At 48.3% G+C, this 17,725-nt stretch overlaps 1 protein-coding gene across 1 annotated transcript in view; it reads right to left on the bottom strand.

Moving 5' to 3' along the window:
• The window catches only part of pde5ab (phosphodiesterase 5A, cGMP-specific, b), a gene marked incomplete at its 3' end in the record, with an annotated part of 134,857 nt that overhangs the window by 80,208 nt on the left and 36,924 nt on the right, over positions 1-17,725 (bottom strand). Inside the window, exon 8 of the mRNA XM_079258082.1 lies at positions 11,256-11,326. Coding sequence (XP_079114208.1) covers positions 11,256-11,326 — 71 coding nt within the window. The remainder of the gene's footprint in view (positions 1-11,255; positions 11,327-17,725) is intronic.

Raw genomic sequence — 17,725 nt, 5'->3', positions numbered from 1 at the left:
ACCAGACTGACCCATACCCTCCTGAACCGTACAGGACCATACCGTACCAGACCAGACTGACCCATACCCTCCTGAACCGTACAGGACCATACCGTACCAGACCAGACTGACCCATACCCTCCTGAACCGTACAGGACCATACCGTACCAGACCAGACTGACCCATACCCTCCTGAACCGTACAGGACCATACCGTACCAGACCAGACTGACCCATACCCTCCTGAACCGTACAGGACCATACCGTACCAGACCAGACTGACCCATACCCTCCTGAACCGTACAGTACCATACCGTACCAGACCAGATCATACCGACCCATACCCTCCTGAACCGTACAGGACCATACCGTACCAGACCAGATCATACCGACCCATACCCTCCTGAACCGTACAGGACCATACCGTACCAGATCATACCGACCCATACCCTCCTGAACCGTACAGGACCATACCGTACCAGACCAGACTGACCCATACCCTCCTGAACCGTACAGGACCATACCGTACCAGACCAGACTGACCCATACCCTCCTGAACCGTACAGGACCATACCGTACCAGACCAGACTGACCCATACCCTCCTGAACCGTACAGGACCATACCGTACCAGACCAGACTGACCCATACCCTCCTGAACCGTACAGGACCATACCGTACCAGACCAGATCATACCGACCCATACCCTCCTGAACCGTACAGGACCATACCGTACCAGACCAGACTGACCCATCCTCTACTAAACCAGACCTGTTGGTAGAAATGGGGCTTTACAGATATGCTGCTTTCCTCTGCACATGTGTAGAAAGCAGCCTGAAGCCCTGACTGGGTCTAAGTAATGCTGCTGAACTCCTGTGTGGATTCAGTCAAACAACCATGGAACAACAATGCTGCTCTTTAGCTTCGGGCTAGCAACAGTGAATAATAAACATGTTCAGTTAATGAGAAAGCTGCAGTCTGGACCCTCTGTCAGCACCTTATAAGCCTGTTTGTTATCTTTATTCCAACCAGATAACCTGCTGGAACGCTGCAGGATCCATGATGCAAAGTAAACAAGTTTAGGCTGTAATGATGTGAGAAAAAGCCATTTTCTTCGTCAGGTCCCCCTTCTGGTCCCGGGCTGTCCTCTTCGTCAGGTCCACCTTCTGGTACCGGTCCGTCCTCTTCGTCAGGTCCACCTTCTGGTACCGAGTCGTCCTCTTCGTCGGGTCCACCTTCTGGTACCGGGCTGTCCTCTTCGTCAGGTCCACCTTCTGGTACCGGTCCGTCCTCTTCGTCAGGTCCACCTTCTGGTACCGAGTCGTCCTCTTCGTCGGGTCCACCTTCTGGTACCGAGTCGTCCTCTTCGTCGGGTCCACCTTCTGATACCGGGCCGTCCTCTTCGTCAGGTCCACCTTCTGGTACCGGGCCGTCCTCTTCGTCAGGTCCACCTTCTGGTACCGGTCCGTCCTCTTCGTCAGGTCCCCCTTCTGGTACCGGGCCGTCCTCTTCGTCAGGTCCACCTTCTGGTACCGGTCCGTCCTCTTCGTCAGGTCCCCCTTCTGGTACCGGGCCGTCCTCTTCGTCAGGTCCCCCTTCTGGTACCGGGCCGTCCTCTTCGTCGGGTCCCCCTTCTGGTACCGAGTCGTCCTCTTCATCGGGTCCACCTTCTGGTACCGGGCCGTCCTCTTCGTCAGGTCCCCCTTCTGGTACCGGGCCGTCCTCTTCGTCAGGTCCACCTTCTGGTACCGAGTCGTCCTCTTCGTCGGGTCCACCTTCTGGTACCGAGTCGTCCTCTTCGTCGGGTCCACCTTCTGATACCGGGCCGTCCTCTTCGTCAGGTCCACCTTCTGGTACCGGGCCGTCCTCTTCGTCAGGTCCCCCTTCTGGTACCGAGACGTCCTCTTCGTCGGGTCCCCCTTCTGGTACCGAGTCGTCCTCTTCATCGGGTCCACCTTCTGGTACCGAGTCGTCCTCTTCATCGGGTCCACCTTCTGGTACCGGGCCGTCCTCTTCGTCAGGTCCACCTTCTGGTACCGGGCCGTCTTCTTCGTCGGGTCCACCTTCTGGTACCGGGCCGTCCTCTTCGTCAGGTCCACCTTCTGGTACCGGGCCGTCTTCTTCGTCGGGTCCACCTTCTGGTACCGGGCCGTCTTCTTCGTCGGGTCCACCTTCTGGTACCGAGTCGTCCTCTTCGTCGGGTCCACCTTCTGGTACCGAGTCGTCCTCTTCGTCGGGTCCACCTTCTGGGCCCGGGTCGTCCTCTTCGTCGGGTCCACCTTCTGGTACCGGGCCGTCCTCTTCGCCAGGTCCACCTTCTGGTACCGGGCCGTCTTCTTCGTCAGGTCCACCTTCTGGTACCGGGCCGTCTTCTTCGTCGGGTCCACCTTCTGGTACCGGGCCGTCCACTTCATCGGGTCCACCTTCTGGTACCGGGCCGTCTTCTTCGTCGGTCCACCTTCTGGTACCGGGCCGTCTTCTTCGTCAGGTCCACCTTCTGGTACCGGGCCGTCCTCTTCGTCAGGTCCACCTTCTGGTACCGGGCCGTCCTCTTCGTCAGGTCCACCTTCTGGTACCGGGCCGTCTTCTTCGTCAGGTCCACCTTCTGGTACCGGGCCGTCCTCTTCGTCGGGTCCACCTTCTGGTACCGGGCCGTCTTCTTCGTCAGGTCCACCTTCTGGTACCGGGCCGTCCTCTTCGTCAGGTCCACCTTCTGGTACCGGGCCGTCCTGTTCGTCGGGTCCACCTTCTGGTACCGGGCCGTCCTCTTCATCGGGTCCACCTTCTGGTACCGGGCCGTCCTCTTCATCGGGTCCACCTTCTGGTACCGGGCCGTCCTCTTCGTCAGGTCCACCTTCTGGTACCGGGCCGTCCTCTTCATCGGGTCCACCTTCTGGTACCGGGCCGTCCTCTTCGTCAGGTCCACCTTCTGGTACCGGGCCGTCCTGTTCTTCAGGTCCACTTTTCAGTACCCGGTTAGACCTTCTTTTCTAATTCTTTGCTTGATGGATCGAACAAGGTGGAAACTTCCCCAGAGATTTTAACTCCACGTTGATATGAAGCACCCCCCCACCATCCCACCAGCAGCAGCCTGAAGCGGTGATCCTGACGGCAGGATGGATCCATGTTGTCATGATGTTTCCAGCAGATTCTGATCCTACCATGTGAATGTGGAGCTGAACTGGAGACTCATCAGACCAGCAACGTTTCTCCATCTTCTATTGTCCAGTTCTGGTGAGTCTGTGTGAATTGTAGCCTCAGTTTCCTGCTCTTACCGGTGTAGTGTAACTGACAGGTGATTTTATCCGTTACTCAGCTGACTATACATGTATCCAGACCACTTTGTATTGGATTGAAAGGGATCTGCTCTCAGTAAGCCAGATCAGTTTCCATCATCTGCGATTAAAACCTGGACCTGTATCTGACCGAGGCTCCAGCATGTTAAGTCATAATCTCTCCTCTCCAGCTTCTCCAACAGGCTTCATCCATCCTCCTCCTCTTTAGCTCAGATGACGCTAGCGGTGATGTACAGATCACCACACCAACACCAACAAGTCAAACAAAAAGGCTTCAACTAAACAGGATAAATTCCCCATGTAAACAAGAAAACATGTTTACATCAAAGACATAAAGACCCTGGTGAGTCAAACTGAACATCTGGACCAACAAGCCCTGACAAAACACCCAGGAAACATTGAACACTATAAAAACCTTCTAAAACACATTTATGATCACTGACAGCCTGACAGGTCCTGGTCCTGCTGGACCAGATCCACCGGTCAGTCCTCAGTCCCGGTCCTGCTGGACCAGATCCACCGGTCAGTCCTCAGTCCCGGTCCTGCTGGACCAGATCCACCGGTCAGTCCTCAGTCCCGGTCCTGCTGGACCAGATCCACCGGTCAGTCCTCAGTCCCGGTCCTGCTGGACCAGATCCACCGGTCAGTCCTCAGTCCCGGTCCTGCTGGATCAGATCCACCGGTCAGTCCTCAGTCCTGGTCCTGCTGGACCTGTCTGCTGCTTCTGACCCAGCCAACCATCAGATTCTTCTCTCCACTCTCTCCACCATGGCCACCCTCTGGATCTGTCCTCTCGTGGTCCACGTCCTACCTCTCAGGAAGATCCTTCAGAGTATCCTGGTGAGGAGAAGTGTCCAGATCACATGAAAACAGGGGAGCCTCAGGGATCGGTGCTCGGCCCTCTTCTCTTTCCACTATCCACCTCCTCACTTGGTGCAGTTAGAAGTTCTCATGGCTTCTCCTACCACTACAATGCAGATGACACTCAGCTTTTCCTCTCCTTCCCACCAGACAATGCAACGTTTCACTGAGAATATCAGCTTGCCTTGCTGATATCTCTGCATGGATGAAGGATCACCACCTTCAGCTCCATCTGTCCAAGACAGAGCTCATTGTCTGTCCAGCCGATCCTTCCTTACCTCCACAGTTAAGTGTGAAGCTTGACCCTGTCACACTTGTTCCTACACCTGCTGCCTGGAATCTGGGTGTCATGGTGGATGACCAGCTGACCTTTAAGGTCCATGTTGCCTTGGTTGCCCGTACCTGCCGATATGCTCTCTACAACATCAAGAGAATCAGACGTACCTGACAGAACACACGACTCAGCTTCTGGTTCAGGTTCTGGTCATCTCACACATGGATTACTGCAGTTCCCTACTGGCAGGTCTGCCTGCATGCTGGTTAACCCTCTGCAGATGATCCAGAACCAGCAGCACGTCTGGTCTTCAACCAACCCAAACTGGTTCATGTCATTCCGCTGCTAATCGCTCTTCACTGGTTTCCAGTTGCAGAGCATCAGATTCAAAGCTCTGCTTCTGGTTTACAAAACAATAACTGAAACGTCTCCCGTCTACCTTCACTCCTTCATCCAGACCTCCACTCCCTCTCCACAGCTACGTTCCACCAGTGAAAGACGCCTCGTGTTACCACCACAACGTGGGACTAAATCACCAACCAGACTCTTTTCCTCTGTTGTTCCACGATGGTGGAATGATCTCCCAAACTCTGTCCGCTCTGCAGAGTCCCTGTCTACTTTTAAGACCCAGCAGAAGACTCAGCTCTTCAAGGAGAACTTCTACACTTAGTTTAGCTGTATTTGTTGGAAAGTTGGAGAACTTAGCCCGGTTCTTTGCAACAAACTTTATGGTATTAATTCTTTGTATGATAACATAGGTGGTATTATGGGGTGGAAAGGGAGGAAACAATAAAAACAAAAAGAACAAACAAAAAAACAAACAATAAAAAGCCTGTAGCTTCATGGAAGGACCTGCGTCCAACTGGACAGTCCACCAGCACCTTCCTACGACGTCCTCGACTGTTTGATTTCCTGCTTGTGTTGTTCTCACTCTGATGTAAGTCGCTTTGGATAAAAGTGTCTGCTAAATGACTGTAGAATAGAATAGAATAGAATAATCTTATATCAGGCATGATGTACTTTACAAACATATAATAAATACTATTCCAGCGCCCGTTTAACTTCTGGTCATGTAAAACCTGTCTGTGACCTGCAGAAAGGTCAAGTGGCGGCAAAAGCTTGATGACAGCCTGGTTTCCAGCATCCAGGCCACGGCGGGGGTGTGAAACATCAAAGCCTCGGGGTGATTCTAACAATGTGCTCGGTTCAGTAGACATACTGACACGCTGCACAATGAGAGCGTTTGTGCTCCAGTTTGTTCGTTAAACACTCTAAACTCCACATTTCCTCCCTGCTGCTCTGTGATTGGCTTACATGCAGCTGCAGGGTGACGACAGGGATGTCAGAAAAGCAGGACAGTATAAGTATGGCTTCAGTTCAGGACTGAAATAAGCTGAAAAACTTGTTCCACTTTTTCTCGCTTGGAGAATTTCTGCAGTATCAATGTTGGTTCAGCCTGACTGAACTTCCTGGTTTAGTAAAACAGATGCTGTGTCATTCAGAAGCCACAGCCTGCAGTTAATGTCACTATAAAAAGCCTCCTGTAGTGCCTAACGGTCAAAGCTAACATCCTGCAAGACCTTCCTTCCTACACTGGCCCAGTTGGAGATGCACAGTTCAGCTGCCTGCAGTTTTCTCAGACTGTAGCTGTTAGACGTGGCAAAACCATCAGGAAAACAGCTTGTAAAAGAGAACCAATGAAGGGCAAGAAAATCATCTCATTTGTGTTTAATTTGGCTTTTTCAGCCTGGAACTGCTGTAGAGTTTCCTTTTCTCATGTCTGAAAATCGAGGAATGAACGCTAAAAGATGCAGATGGCTCAGACTCAAGAAACAGACTACATCAGATGTGTTCACCTGTTTCACAGAAAAGTACAGGCCAACTTCATGTCTTCACGTGATGTCTCTGCCAGAGGCAGGCGTCGGTGTAGAAACCTGACAGAAAGCAAGGCTTCAATCTCTTTCTTTCACCACAAGCATGACAGAACGGTTTTATCAGGGCAAATAATGAACGTTCTGGGCTGGAAAATGGGTCAGTCATGTTACAAGGACAATGGCAGCACTCTGAATTCTGGTTCATTTGTTCAACTTTTTCTTCACGAAATGCACAGAATAACTCTAGATACCTTTCATAAGGACATGGACATGAAATTATATTTTTCATAGAAAGCTCTGCATCAACTAGCTGTTGTAGGGTCGTCTATAGTATCGTAAGGCTGTCTATGGAGGCGTAGGGCTGCTAAAGTGTCTTAGGACTGTCTACAGTATTGTAGGGCCGTCTACAGTATCGTAGGGCCGTCTAAAGTGTCTTAGGGCCGTCTAAGGTATTGTAGGGCCGTCTACGGTGTCGTAAGGCCGTCTGCGGTGTCGTAAGGCCGTCTGCGGTGTCGTAGGGCCGTCTACGGTATCGTAGGGCTGTCTACGGTGTCGTAGGGCCGTCTACGGTATCGTAAGGCCGTCTGCGGTGTCGTAAGGCCGTCTGCGGTGTCGTAAGGCCGTCTGCGGTGTCGTAGGGCCGTCTACAGTATCGTAGGGCTGTCTACAGTATCGTAGGGCTGTCTACAGTATCGTAGGGCTGTCTACAGTATCGTAGGGCCGTCTACGGTATCATAGGGCTGTCTACAGTATCGTAGGGCTGTCTACAGTGTCGTAGGGCCTTCTACGGTGTCGTAGGGCCATCTACGCTTTTGTAGGGCTGTCTATAGTGTCGTAGGGCTGTCTACGGTGTCGTTGGGGCCGTCTACGGTGTCATAGGGCCGTCTACAGTATCGTAGTGCTGTCTACAGTGTCTTGGGGCCGTCTACGGTGTCATATTGTAGGGCCGTCTACGGTATCGTAGGACTGTCTACAGTATCGTAGGGCCGTCTACGGTATCGCAGGGCCGTCTACGGTATCGTAGGGCTGTCTACAGTATCGTAGGGCTGTCTACAGTATCGTAGGGCCATCTACGGTATCGTAGGGCTGTCTACGGTATTGTAGGGCCGTCCACGGTGTCGTTGGGCCGTCTATGGTGTCGTAGGGCTGTCTACAGTATCGTAGGGCTGTCTACGGTGTCTTAGGGCCGTCCACGGTGTATTAGGGCCGTCTACAGTATTGTAGGGCCGTCTACGGTGTCATAAGGCCGTCTACAGTGTCGTAGGGCCGTCTACGGTGTCATAGGGCTGTCTACAGTATCGTAGTGCTGTCTACAGTGTCTTGGGGCCGTCTACGGTGTCATAGGGCCGTCTGTCGTAGGGCTGTCTACGGTATTGTAGGGCTGTCTACGGTGTCGTTGGGCCGTCTATGGTGTCGTAGGGCTGTCTACAGTATCGTAGGGCTGTCTACGGTGTCTTAGGGCCGTCCACGGTGTATTAGGGCCGTCTACAGTATTGTAGGGCCGTCTACGGTGTCATAGGGCCGTCTGTCGTAGGGCTGTCTACGGTATTGTAGGGCTGTCCACGGTGTCGTTGGGCCGTCTATGGTGTCGTAGGGCTGTCTACAGTATCGTAGGGCTGTCTACGGTGTCTTAGGGCCGTCCACGGTGTATTAGGGCCGTCTACAGTATTGTAGGGCCGTCTACGGTGTCGTAAGGCCGTCTACAGTGTCGTAGGGCCGTCTACGGTGTCATAGGGCTGTCTACAGTATCGTAGTGCTGTCTACAGTGTCTTGGGGCCGTCTACGGTGTCATAGGGCCGTCTGTCGTAGGGCTGTCTACGGTATTGTAGGGCTGTCTACGGTGTCGTTGGGCCGTCTATGGTGTCGTAAGGCTGTCTACAGTATCGTAGGGCTGTCTACGGTGTCTTAGGGCCGTCCACGGTGTATTAGGGCCGTCTACAGTATTGTAGGGCCGTCTACGGTGTCGTAAGGCCGTCTACGGTGTCATAGGGCCGTCTACGGTGTCGTAGGGCCGTCTACGGTATCGTAGGGGTGTCTACAGTATCGTAGGGCCGTCTACGGTATCGTAGGGCCGTCTACGGTTTCGTAGGGCCGTCTACGGTATCGAAGGGCCGTCTACGGTGTCATAGGACCGTCTACAGTGTCGTAGGGCTCTCTACAGAATCGTAGGGCTGTCTACAGTATCGTAGGGCTGTCTACGGTATCGTAGGGCCGTCTATGGTGTCGGAGGTCCTTCTACGGTGTCATAGGGCTGTCTACGGTATCGTAGGGCCGTCTATGGTGTCGGAGGTCCTTCTACGGTGTCGTAGGGCCATCTACGCTGTTGTAGGGCTGTCTATAGTGTCGTAGGGCTGTCTACGGTGTCGTAGGGCTGTCTACGGTGTCGTAGGGCTGTCTACGGTGTCGTTGGGCTGTCTACGGTGTCATAGGGCTGTCTATGGAAACGTAGGGATGTCTACAGCAATGTACAACAATAAGAAATTATTTTTAAAAAAACTTGACTGAAGTAGCTACAATGTAAAATTTTATGAATTAATGTGACATGTTGTTTAGACATTGTGTAAATATGAGGGTTTTTCTCCTTTTGAGAGAGGGATTGTGTCCCTGAAACATCTGGTCTTAAACACCATGTTATGTCTGAATTCCACTACTCAAATGGATGATATAATCTCCTGCATGGCTTTACAGATGGTTCACTCTGAGAGGGAAAAACAAATCAGAAGTCAAAAACATACCTTGACCTTTACATTGTCGACACAAACACATGCAATCCAGTTCTGTTGCTAGAGCTGTGATAAAGATTGAATTCTAGATGCTGCGTAGCAACTGTGGAGGCCAGGCCACCCTGGAGACCAGAGGGCAGTGGCGGAGGGAGACAGCAAGCGGAGGATTTCTATGTCGTTGCATCTTAAATCAGATTAGAACTTATTGGCTCCTCCTGGCTGCAGCATAATTTGATGTCAGGTAGCTCTGCAGCTACAGCCAGGCCCAGACCTTTTCTCATTGTTTATTACAGATAGGTTCTCTCTTGACCTTTTTTCTCATTTCTATTTTGCAAATGATGATTGCTTTTTATGATAAATTATTACTTCAAAGGAAAATAAACATGCTTTTAAAACATGGGATGTAAAGTCTTCTAAGACTGGTTTGATGTAAAAAACCTCTGGCCCCTCATCCATAGGCTTCTTCTCAGTCAAAAAAGGTGTCAACAAAAAAGCTTCAGATGAAGGTGCATTTCCACAAATAGAAAAACGAGCAACCAAAAAGCAGCAACTTAACTCGTTCATGAATGTAGGCCTGCTCAAGACGACTCGCTGAGGCTCAAACTGAGATTCAAACTTCAAAGAGACTCACCAGAACTGGACAATAGAAGATTGAGAAACTGGTCTGATGAGTCTCCAGTTCAGCTCCACGTTCACATGGTAGGATCAGAATCTACTGGAAACATCATGACAACATGGATCCATCCTGCCGTCAGGATCACCGCTTCAGGCTGCTGCTGGTGGGATGGTGGGGGGGTGCTTCATGGAACAGGAGATTCTCATCATGATGAGGTGGAACGAGAGATTCTCATGGTGATGAGGTGGAACGGGAGATTCTCATGGTGATGAGGTGGAACGGGAGATTCTCATGGTGATGAGGTGGAACGGGAGATTCTCATGGTGATGAGGTGGAACGGGAGATTCTCATGGTGATGAGGTGGAACGGGAGATTCTCATCATGATGAGGTGGAACGGGAGATTCTCATGGTGATGAGGTGGAACGGGAGATTCTCATGGTGATGAGGTGGAACGGGAGATTCTCATGGTGATGAGGTGGAACGGGAGATTCTCATCATGATGAGGTGGAACGGGAGATTCTCATGGTGATGAGGTGGAACGGGAGATTCTCATCATGATGAGGTGGAACGGGAGATTCTCATGGTGATGAGGTGGAACGGGAGATTCTCATGGTGATGAGGTGGAACGGGAGATTCTCATCATGATGAGGTGGAACGGGAGATTCTCATGGTGATGAGGTGGAACGGGAGATTCTCATGGTGATGAGGTGGAAGGGGAGATTCTCATGGTGATGAGGTGGAACGGGAGATTCTCATGGTGATGAGGTGGAACGGGAGATTCTCATGGTGATGAGGTGGAAGGGGAGATTCTCATGGTGATGAGGTGGAACGGGAGATTCTCATGGTGATGAGGTGGAACGGGAGATTCTCATCATGATGAGGTGGAACGGGAGATTCTCATGGTGATGAGGTGGAACGGGAGATTCTCATGGTGATGAGGTGGAACGGGAGATTCTCATGGTGATGAGGTGGAACGGGAGATTCTCATGGTGATGAGGTGGAACGGGAGATTCTCATGGTGATGAGGTGGAACGGGAGATTCTCATGGTGATGAGGTGGAACGGGAGATTCTCATGGTGATGAGGTGGAACGGGAAATTCTCATGGTGATGAGGCGGAACGGGAGATTCTCATCATGATGAGGTGGAACAGGAGATTCTCATGGTGATGAGGTGGAACGGGAGATTCTCATGGGGATGAGGTGGAACGGGAGATTCTCATGGTGATGAGGTGGAACGGGATATTGGCAGGTGAAGGAGGTGGATAACCTCAGAAAGATCTCCATGGATGCAGTAACCTTACACCTTTTGCACCAAACATCTTCACTACTTGTTCATGTTTCAATTCAAAGTGACTAACAGGTAAAATTAAACTTTTATTACCTCCAAAACAATTCCCGTCTATCACACTTTGCATGAGGTGAGAAACAGATAATGAAAATGAGTCCTTTGGCTGCTACACGTCTTCTAATGGCCTCAGAGAGACGAGGAAAGGCTAGATGGTCAATTCTAAGAAACATTAGCTGGAACAACTTGTGGAAACAGCTGGAGAGGATGCCACAAAGTCAGTGTGTGGGACTTCTGATTCAATAAAAGTGAGGTGGTGTGTGTGTGTGTGGGGGGGGGGTTCTCTTACCTTTTAGGGGCATCCAGGCATCCATCTCCCAGCTCCTCATATTCCATATGAAAGACACCAGAGAAGGAATCCTGGAATGAGAACAACAGCATCTTATTTGTCTGACAAATTTGAAAGAATTATGTGAGTGAGACTTGATGTGTGGGTATGTGTGTGTGTTTATGTGTGTGTGTGTGTGTGTGTGTGTGTAAGATGGGGTTATGAGTTCAGACCAAGATCACAATCCTGGATCTGTTGGTTTTAATCTGAGAAACGGTTTTGTGTGTTCAACTGGAGGTCTACGGTGTTTTCAGGCCTTCTGAGACCTGCATCACACCTGGACTCTGAGACCTGCATCACACCTGGACTCTGAGACCTGCATCACACCTGGACTCTGAGACCTGCATCACACCTGGACTCTGAGACCTGCATCACACCTGGACTCTGAGACCTGCATCACACCTGGACTCTGAGACCTGCATCACACCTGGACTCTGAGACCTGCATCACACCTGGACTCTGAGACCTGCATCACACCTGGACTCTGAGACCTGCATCACACCTGGACTCTGAGACCTGCATCACACCTGGACTCTGAGACCTGCATCACACCTGGACTCTGAGACCTGCATCACACCTGGACTCTGAGACCTGTATCACACCTGGACTCTGAGACCTGCATCACACCTGGACTCTGAGACCTGCATCACACCTGGACTCTGAGACCTGTATCACACCTGGACTCTGAGACCTGCATCACACCTGGACTCTGAGACCTGCATCACACCTGGACTCTGAGACCTGCATCACACCTGGACTCTGAGACCTGCATCACACCTGGACTCTGAGACCTGTATCACACCTGGACTCTGAGACCTGCATCACACCTGGACTCTGAGACCTGCATCACACCTGGACTCTGAGACCTGCATCACACCTGGACTCTGAGACCTGCATCACACCTGGACTCTGAGACCTGCATCACACCTGGACTCTGAGACCTGCATCACACCTGGACTCTGAGACCTGCATCACACCTGGACTCTGAGACCTGCATCACACCTGGACTCTGAGACCTGCATCACACCTGGACTCTGAGACCTGCATCACACCTGGACTCTGAGACCTGCATCACACCTGGACTCTGAGACCTGTATCACACCCGGACTCTGAGACCTGCATCACACCTGGACTCTGAGACCTGCATCACACCTGGACTCTGAGACCTGCATCACACCTGGACTCTGAGACCTGCATCACACCTGGACTCTGAGACCTGCATCACACCTGGACTCTGAGACCTGCATCACACCTGGACTCTGAGACCTGCATCACACCTGGACTCTGAGACCTGCATCACACCTGGACTCTGAGACCTGCATCACACCTGGACTCTGAGACCTGCATCACACCTGGACTCTGAGACCTGCATCACACCTGGACTCTGAGACCTGCATCACACCTGGACTCTGAGACCTGCATCACACCTGGACTCTGAGACCTGCATCACACCTGGACTCTGAGACCTGCATCACACCTGGACTCTGAGACCTGCATCACACCTGGACTCTGAGACCTGCATCACACCTGGACTCTGAGACCTGCATCACACCTGGACTCTGAGACCTGCATCACACCTGGACTCTGAGACCTGCATCACACCTGGACTCTGAGACCTGCATCACACCTACGCAGCATCCAGAATCCAGTCTTTATCCCCGCTGTAGCAGCAGAACCGGACTGCATGTGTTTGTGTCGACGGTGAGAAGGTCAGGTATGTTTTTGACTTCTGATCTGTTTTCCCGTCAGAGTGAAGCGTCTGTAAAGCCATGCAGGAGATTTTTTATCACCCCACCATCGGGACAGACTGGCTGTCTGTAGATCTCCTGGAATCCACCACCAGCTCTTTGGTCTTGGAAATGGGGAAGACAGTTCCTGTTAGTTCAGTCCGTGAAGGTCTCTCCCAGGTCTATAGATGTTCCGCACTTCATGTCAGATTTGCTTATTATTAATGTGAATGCCCATGGGGACATGAGACCCCGTTCAGCCATTTTTATTATTATTCCGCCAAATTTTGCCGCGCTACTCCTCTTGTGCCGTTCAGGTCACTACAATTATTCACATCTCAAACCCTGCAGCTCCTTCAGGACATGTGTGCTACAACTTTTGTTTTTTTTCAAATCTTTGTAGTTTTTGAGATATTTAGCATTTTGTAAAAAAATTAATTCAGCCTTGTGACTGGATAAATGCCTTCCAACCAAATGCTGATTGGACCTTGCAAAAATTCAGCTCTGTGATTGGTCAGTTTTTGCATAATGAGCTGAAAACTGCTTCAACAGGGTTTCAGAGCTCTGCACCGGATTGCAGTGTCCGGTTCATCAAGTTCCCGTCTCCAGTGTCTTTCCTGCAAAATGTTTGGCTCCTACTCCTCCGACACCTTTAGTCTCACTTCAACCATTCAAAGATCAAACTGTTCAGCTCGTTCAGGAGATATGTGCTACGACTTTTGGTCTTTCTAACATGTAAACTTTTTAAAGTATTCAGGTTTTTGTACATTTTTAAAACCCGTTCCTGTGATTGGACAAAACAGAAAATGCAGCGCAGCTATTGGTCCATTTTCTGCACCGGTACACAGGTACACATACAAGGCACGGGTTCAAATGCAGCATTGAACATATAACTCTGTTGTCGTTTGTCAGCTGTTGCTTGCGTGATGACATGCAGTTCTGCAGATTTGTTCCAACAATGCTCCCTGCAACATTTCAACACTTTGATAAATCTTAAACACGTGAAACAAAGTTTTTCACATTGAACAATAATGTCTTTCACATCTTTACTGGAGTTTAGTTCAACCTTGCACATGCAATCCCACTAATTCCACCCTGCTGGAAGGGAAACAAGGCATTCCCATCCCAATTAGAAATCAAATTTCAACACGTTTTCCAATGTGCAACTAAGAGTTCTAGTGGCATAGTGAGTAAGTCATTGTGCTTCAACACAAGTTCATGGGTTCAATTCTGATGTGGGGTAATTTGAAGAAATGTCAGTTGTGCTCTTTTTTTTTTTTCAATCTCTTATACCTATGTAGTTTCATTTCAATCATTCAGCATAGTTCAATAAATGGGCATTCACAGTTGCTATTATTTCAATAATAGCTGTTTCTAGTTGTTATTATGATGATGATGTCTCTGGACTGGACACAGGTGGACTCGAAGAGCTGGGAAGAAGCATACAGGGTTGTCCAGGACTCCCAGCACATGGTCCATGGTCCAGCTAGCTCCCTCGGTACCAGCAGAACCAGAACCAGACTTCCTGCTTCAGGGCCACTCAGACTAACTTTTAGTTGGTAATGCTGATATTAAACTGTGGAACTACACTTGTGTCTGTTTTACTGGATGTTCAGCATTACACAGTTGAATTGCAGCCGTTTGCCCCCCCCAGCAGTGTGGAAATGACCCCTCCCCTTCCAGCTGGAGCTTTACCAGGAAGGTGGGGGCTTTGACTCATTATGAAGCCAGCAGCCTGTAACGTGATTCTGCTTTCGCTCATGGAAACCGGCAGCTTCTAATGGCTGTCTTCATGCGTGACATTACTTCGCAGGTGTGTTTGCGTGCTGCTTATGGGTGTTTTTCCAGCTCAGGGCGTCCCTGTGGAGGACAAGCCTGAACAGATGACAGAGCTCCCACATGGCTGAAGCTCATCCTGCGGACTGACTGTACACATCTACCTCTCACTGCTTTATGTCTGATATCCCTGCTGCAGACTTTGGAGGCTTTTTCAACTGACGTTCTTCATCACATCATGACTTTAACACTTCTGTATGAAAAAGGGATGAACCAGTGCAACGTGGACGTAATGTGCACGTAATGGAAGTAACATTAAGCTATGATCTCTTTGGTATTGACATACCATAACAAAAAACAGAGCAAAACATCTCATTCAATGTCTGCCAGAAAAAAGCTGGTGTAAAAGTTTATCTGAAACAGGAGCTTTCTGTGTATTTGATGGACTTCGTGGAAAGAACAAAAAGGATGTGCAGGTGGTCATAAACATCTTGCAGAAAGGTTTTCCAGAAAAGTAGCAACCAACAGAAAAGTCACTTTCTGCTCGGTTTCAGATCTTGTTAAAGATGCCGTTGATGCTGCCAAGAAAAACATACAACTTTCTTTTCCGATTTAAAAAGCTGCCTCCGGGTCATTATTCTCTGTTCTCAGACGCGTTGCTGGCAGCAGGAGTACCTCAGGGCTTCATCATCAGTCCACTACTATTATTAAATGCTGCTTCCGGGGCATTTACTGAAGACACACACATACATTTTATCAGTCTTTCAGACATTTGTTGTTTTCTGTGATCTAAAGCATCACTTAAGATGCGTCATTTAGATGCTGGAAGACCTACAAAGTCAAATTCGTTTCTGCTCTACTTTTTATTGTTTACTCTTATTTCAATAGTTGTGGGTATTTGCAGGGATTCCTTTTGTTGGTTATTACTGAGTAACAACAATTCACTGTATATAAAAGATGGGCGGAGCCTCCGTGACGTCACCCGTAGGTTTCTGAAGAGCTGAATTGAAGCTCGGTGGGCGGTTCCTATCATCACCATCTTGGCATGCGCGTCTTCTCACCCGGAAAATACAAATATGGGCAAAGAGGTGGAGCTGAGAGGGGGGCTGTGAACGTCATGGTGGATGATTGACATCTAGTAAACTAACCGAGAGTTAACCGAGCTAACCAGGAGATAACAGGAGCTAACCAGCTAACGGAGGTAAGCGGGCGAAAGCTACGTCACGTTGTTAACCGGCTAAAAACCACGGTTGTTCTACGTTCTTCTAACTTGAAAGTGGTACCTGTCAATCAAAAGGACACGCCCCTAATTATGCTGAAATTTGAGATTAAATTACTTTTAAATGGGCGAGTTTGAAAAAACTTCACTTTCCCCACAGTTGTCATGAAGGTAAACCTGACCTGAATCAGACTGTAAACATGTTTATTCCTGTTGTAACATGTTTATTTCTGCTGTAAACATGTTTATTCCTGCTGTAAACGTGTTTATTTCTACTGTAAACATGTTTATTCCTGCTGTAAACATGTTTATTCCTGCTGTAAACATGTTTATTTCTACTGTAAACATGTTTATTCCTGCTGTAAACATGTTTATTTCTGCTGTAAACATGTTTATTTCTGCTGTAAACGTGTTTATTTCTGCTGTAAACGTGTTTATTCCTGCTGTAAACGTGTTTATTCCTGCTGTAAACATGTTTATTTCTACTGTAAACATGTTTATTTCTACTGTAAACATGTTTATTTCTGCTGTAAACGTGTTTATTTCTACTGTAAACATGTTTATTTCTGCTGTAAACATGTTTATTTCTGCTGTAAACATGTTTATTCCTGCTGTAAACATGTTTATTTCTGCTGTAAACATGTTTATTTCTGCTGTAAACGTGTTTATTTCTGCTGTAAACGTGTTTATTCCTGCTGTAAACGTGTTTATTCCTGCTGTAAACATGTTTATTTCTACTGTAAACATGTTTATTTCTGCTGTAAACATGTTTATTTCTGCTGTAAACGTGTTTATTTCTACTGTAAACATGTTTATTTCTGCTGTAAACATGTTTATTTCTGCTGTAAACATGTTTATTCCTGCTGTAAACATGTTTATTTCTGCCGTTAACATGTTTATTCCTGCTGTAAACATGTTTATTCCTGCTGTAAACATGTTTATTTCTGCTGTAAACATGTTTATTCCTGCTGTAAACGTGTTTATTTCTACTGTAAACGTATTTCTGCTGTAAACATGTTTATTCCTGCTGTAAACGTGTTTATTTCTACTGTAAACATGTTTATTCCTGCTGTAAACATGTTTATTCCTGCTGTAAACATGTTTATTCCTGCTGTAAACGTGTTTATTTCTGCTGTAAACATGTTTATTTCTGCTGTAAACATGTTTATTCCTGCTGTAAACGTGTTTATTTCTACTGTAAACATGTTTATTCCTGCTGTAAACATGTTTATTCCTGCTGTAAACATGTTTATTCCTGCTGTAAACATGTTTATTCCTGCTGTAAACATGTTTATTTCTACTGTAAACATGTTTATTCCGGCTGTAAACATGTTTATTCCTGCTGTAAACATGTTTATTCCTGCTGTAAACATGTTTATTTCTACTGTAAACATGTTTATTCCGGCTGTAAACATGTTTATTCCTGCTGTAAACATGTTTATTTCTACTGTAAACATGTTTATTCCGGCTGTAAACATGTTTATTCCTGCTGTAAACATGTTTATTCCTGCTGTAAACATGTTTATTTCTACTGTAAACATGTTTATTTTTGCTGTAAACATGTTTATTCCTGCTGTAAACGTGTTTATTTCTACTGTAAACATGTTTATTTCTACTGTAAACATGTTTATTCCTGCTGTAAACATGTTTATTCCTGCTGTAAACATGTTTATTTCTACTGTAAACATGTTTATTCCGGCTGTAAACAT

Source organism: Telmatherina bonti (genome assembly GCF_933228915.1).
Source record: "Telmatherina bonti genome assembly, chromosome: 18".
NCBI lineage: Eukaryota > Metazoa > Chordata > Actinopteri > Atheriniformes > Telmatherinidae > Telmatherina > Telmatherina bonti.
Note: the sequence above shows the minus strand (reverse complement) of the source record. Positions and strands in the feature narration are given on the sequence as shown.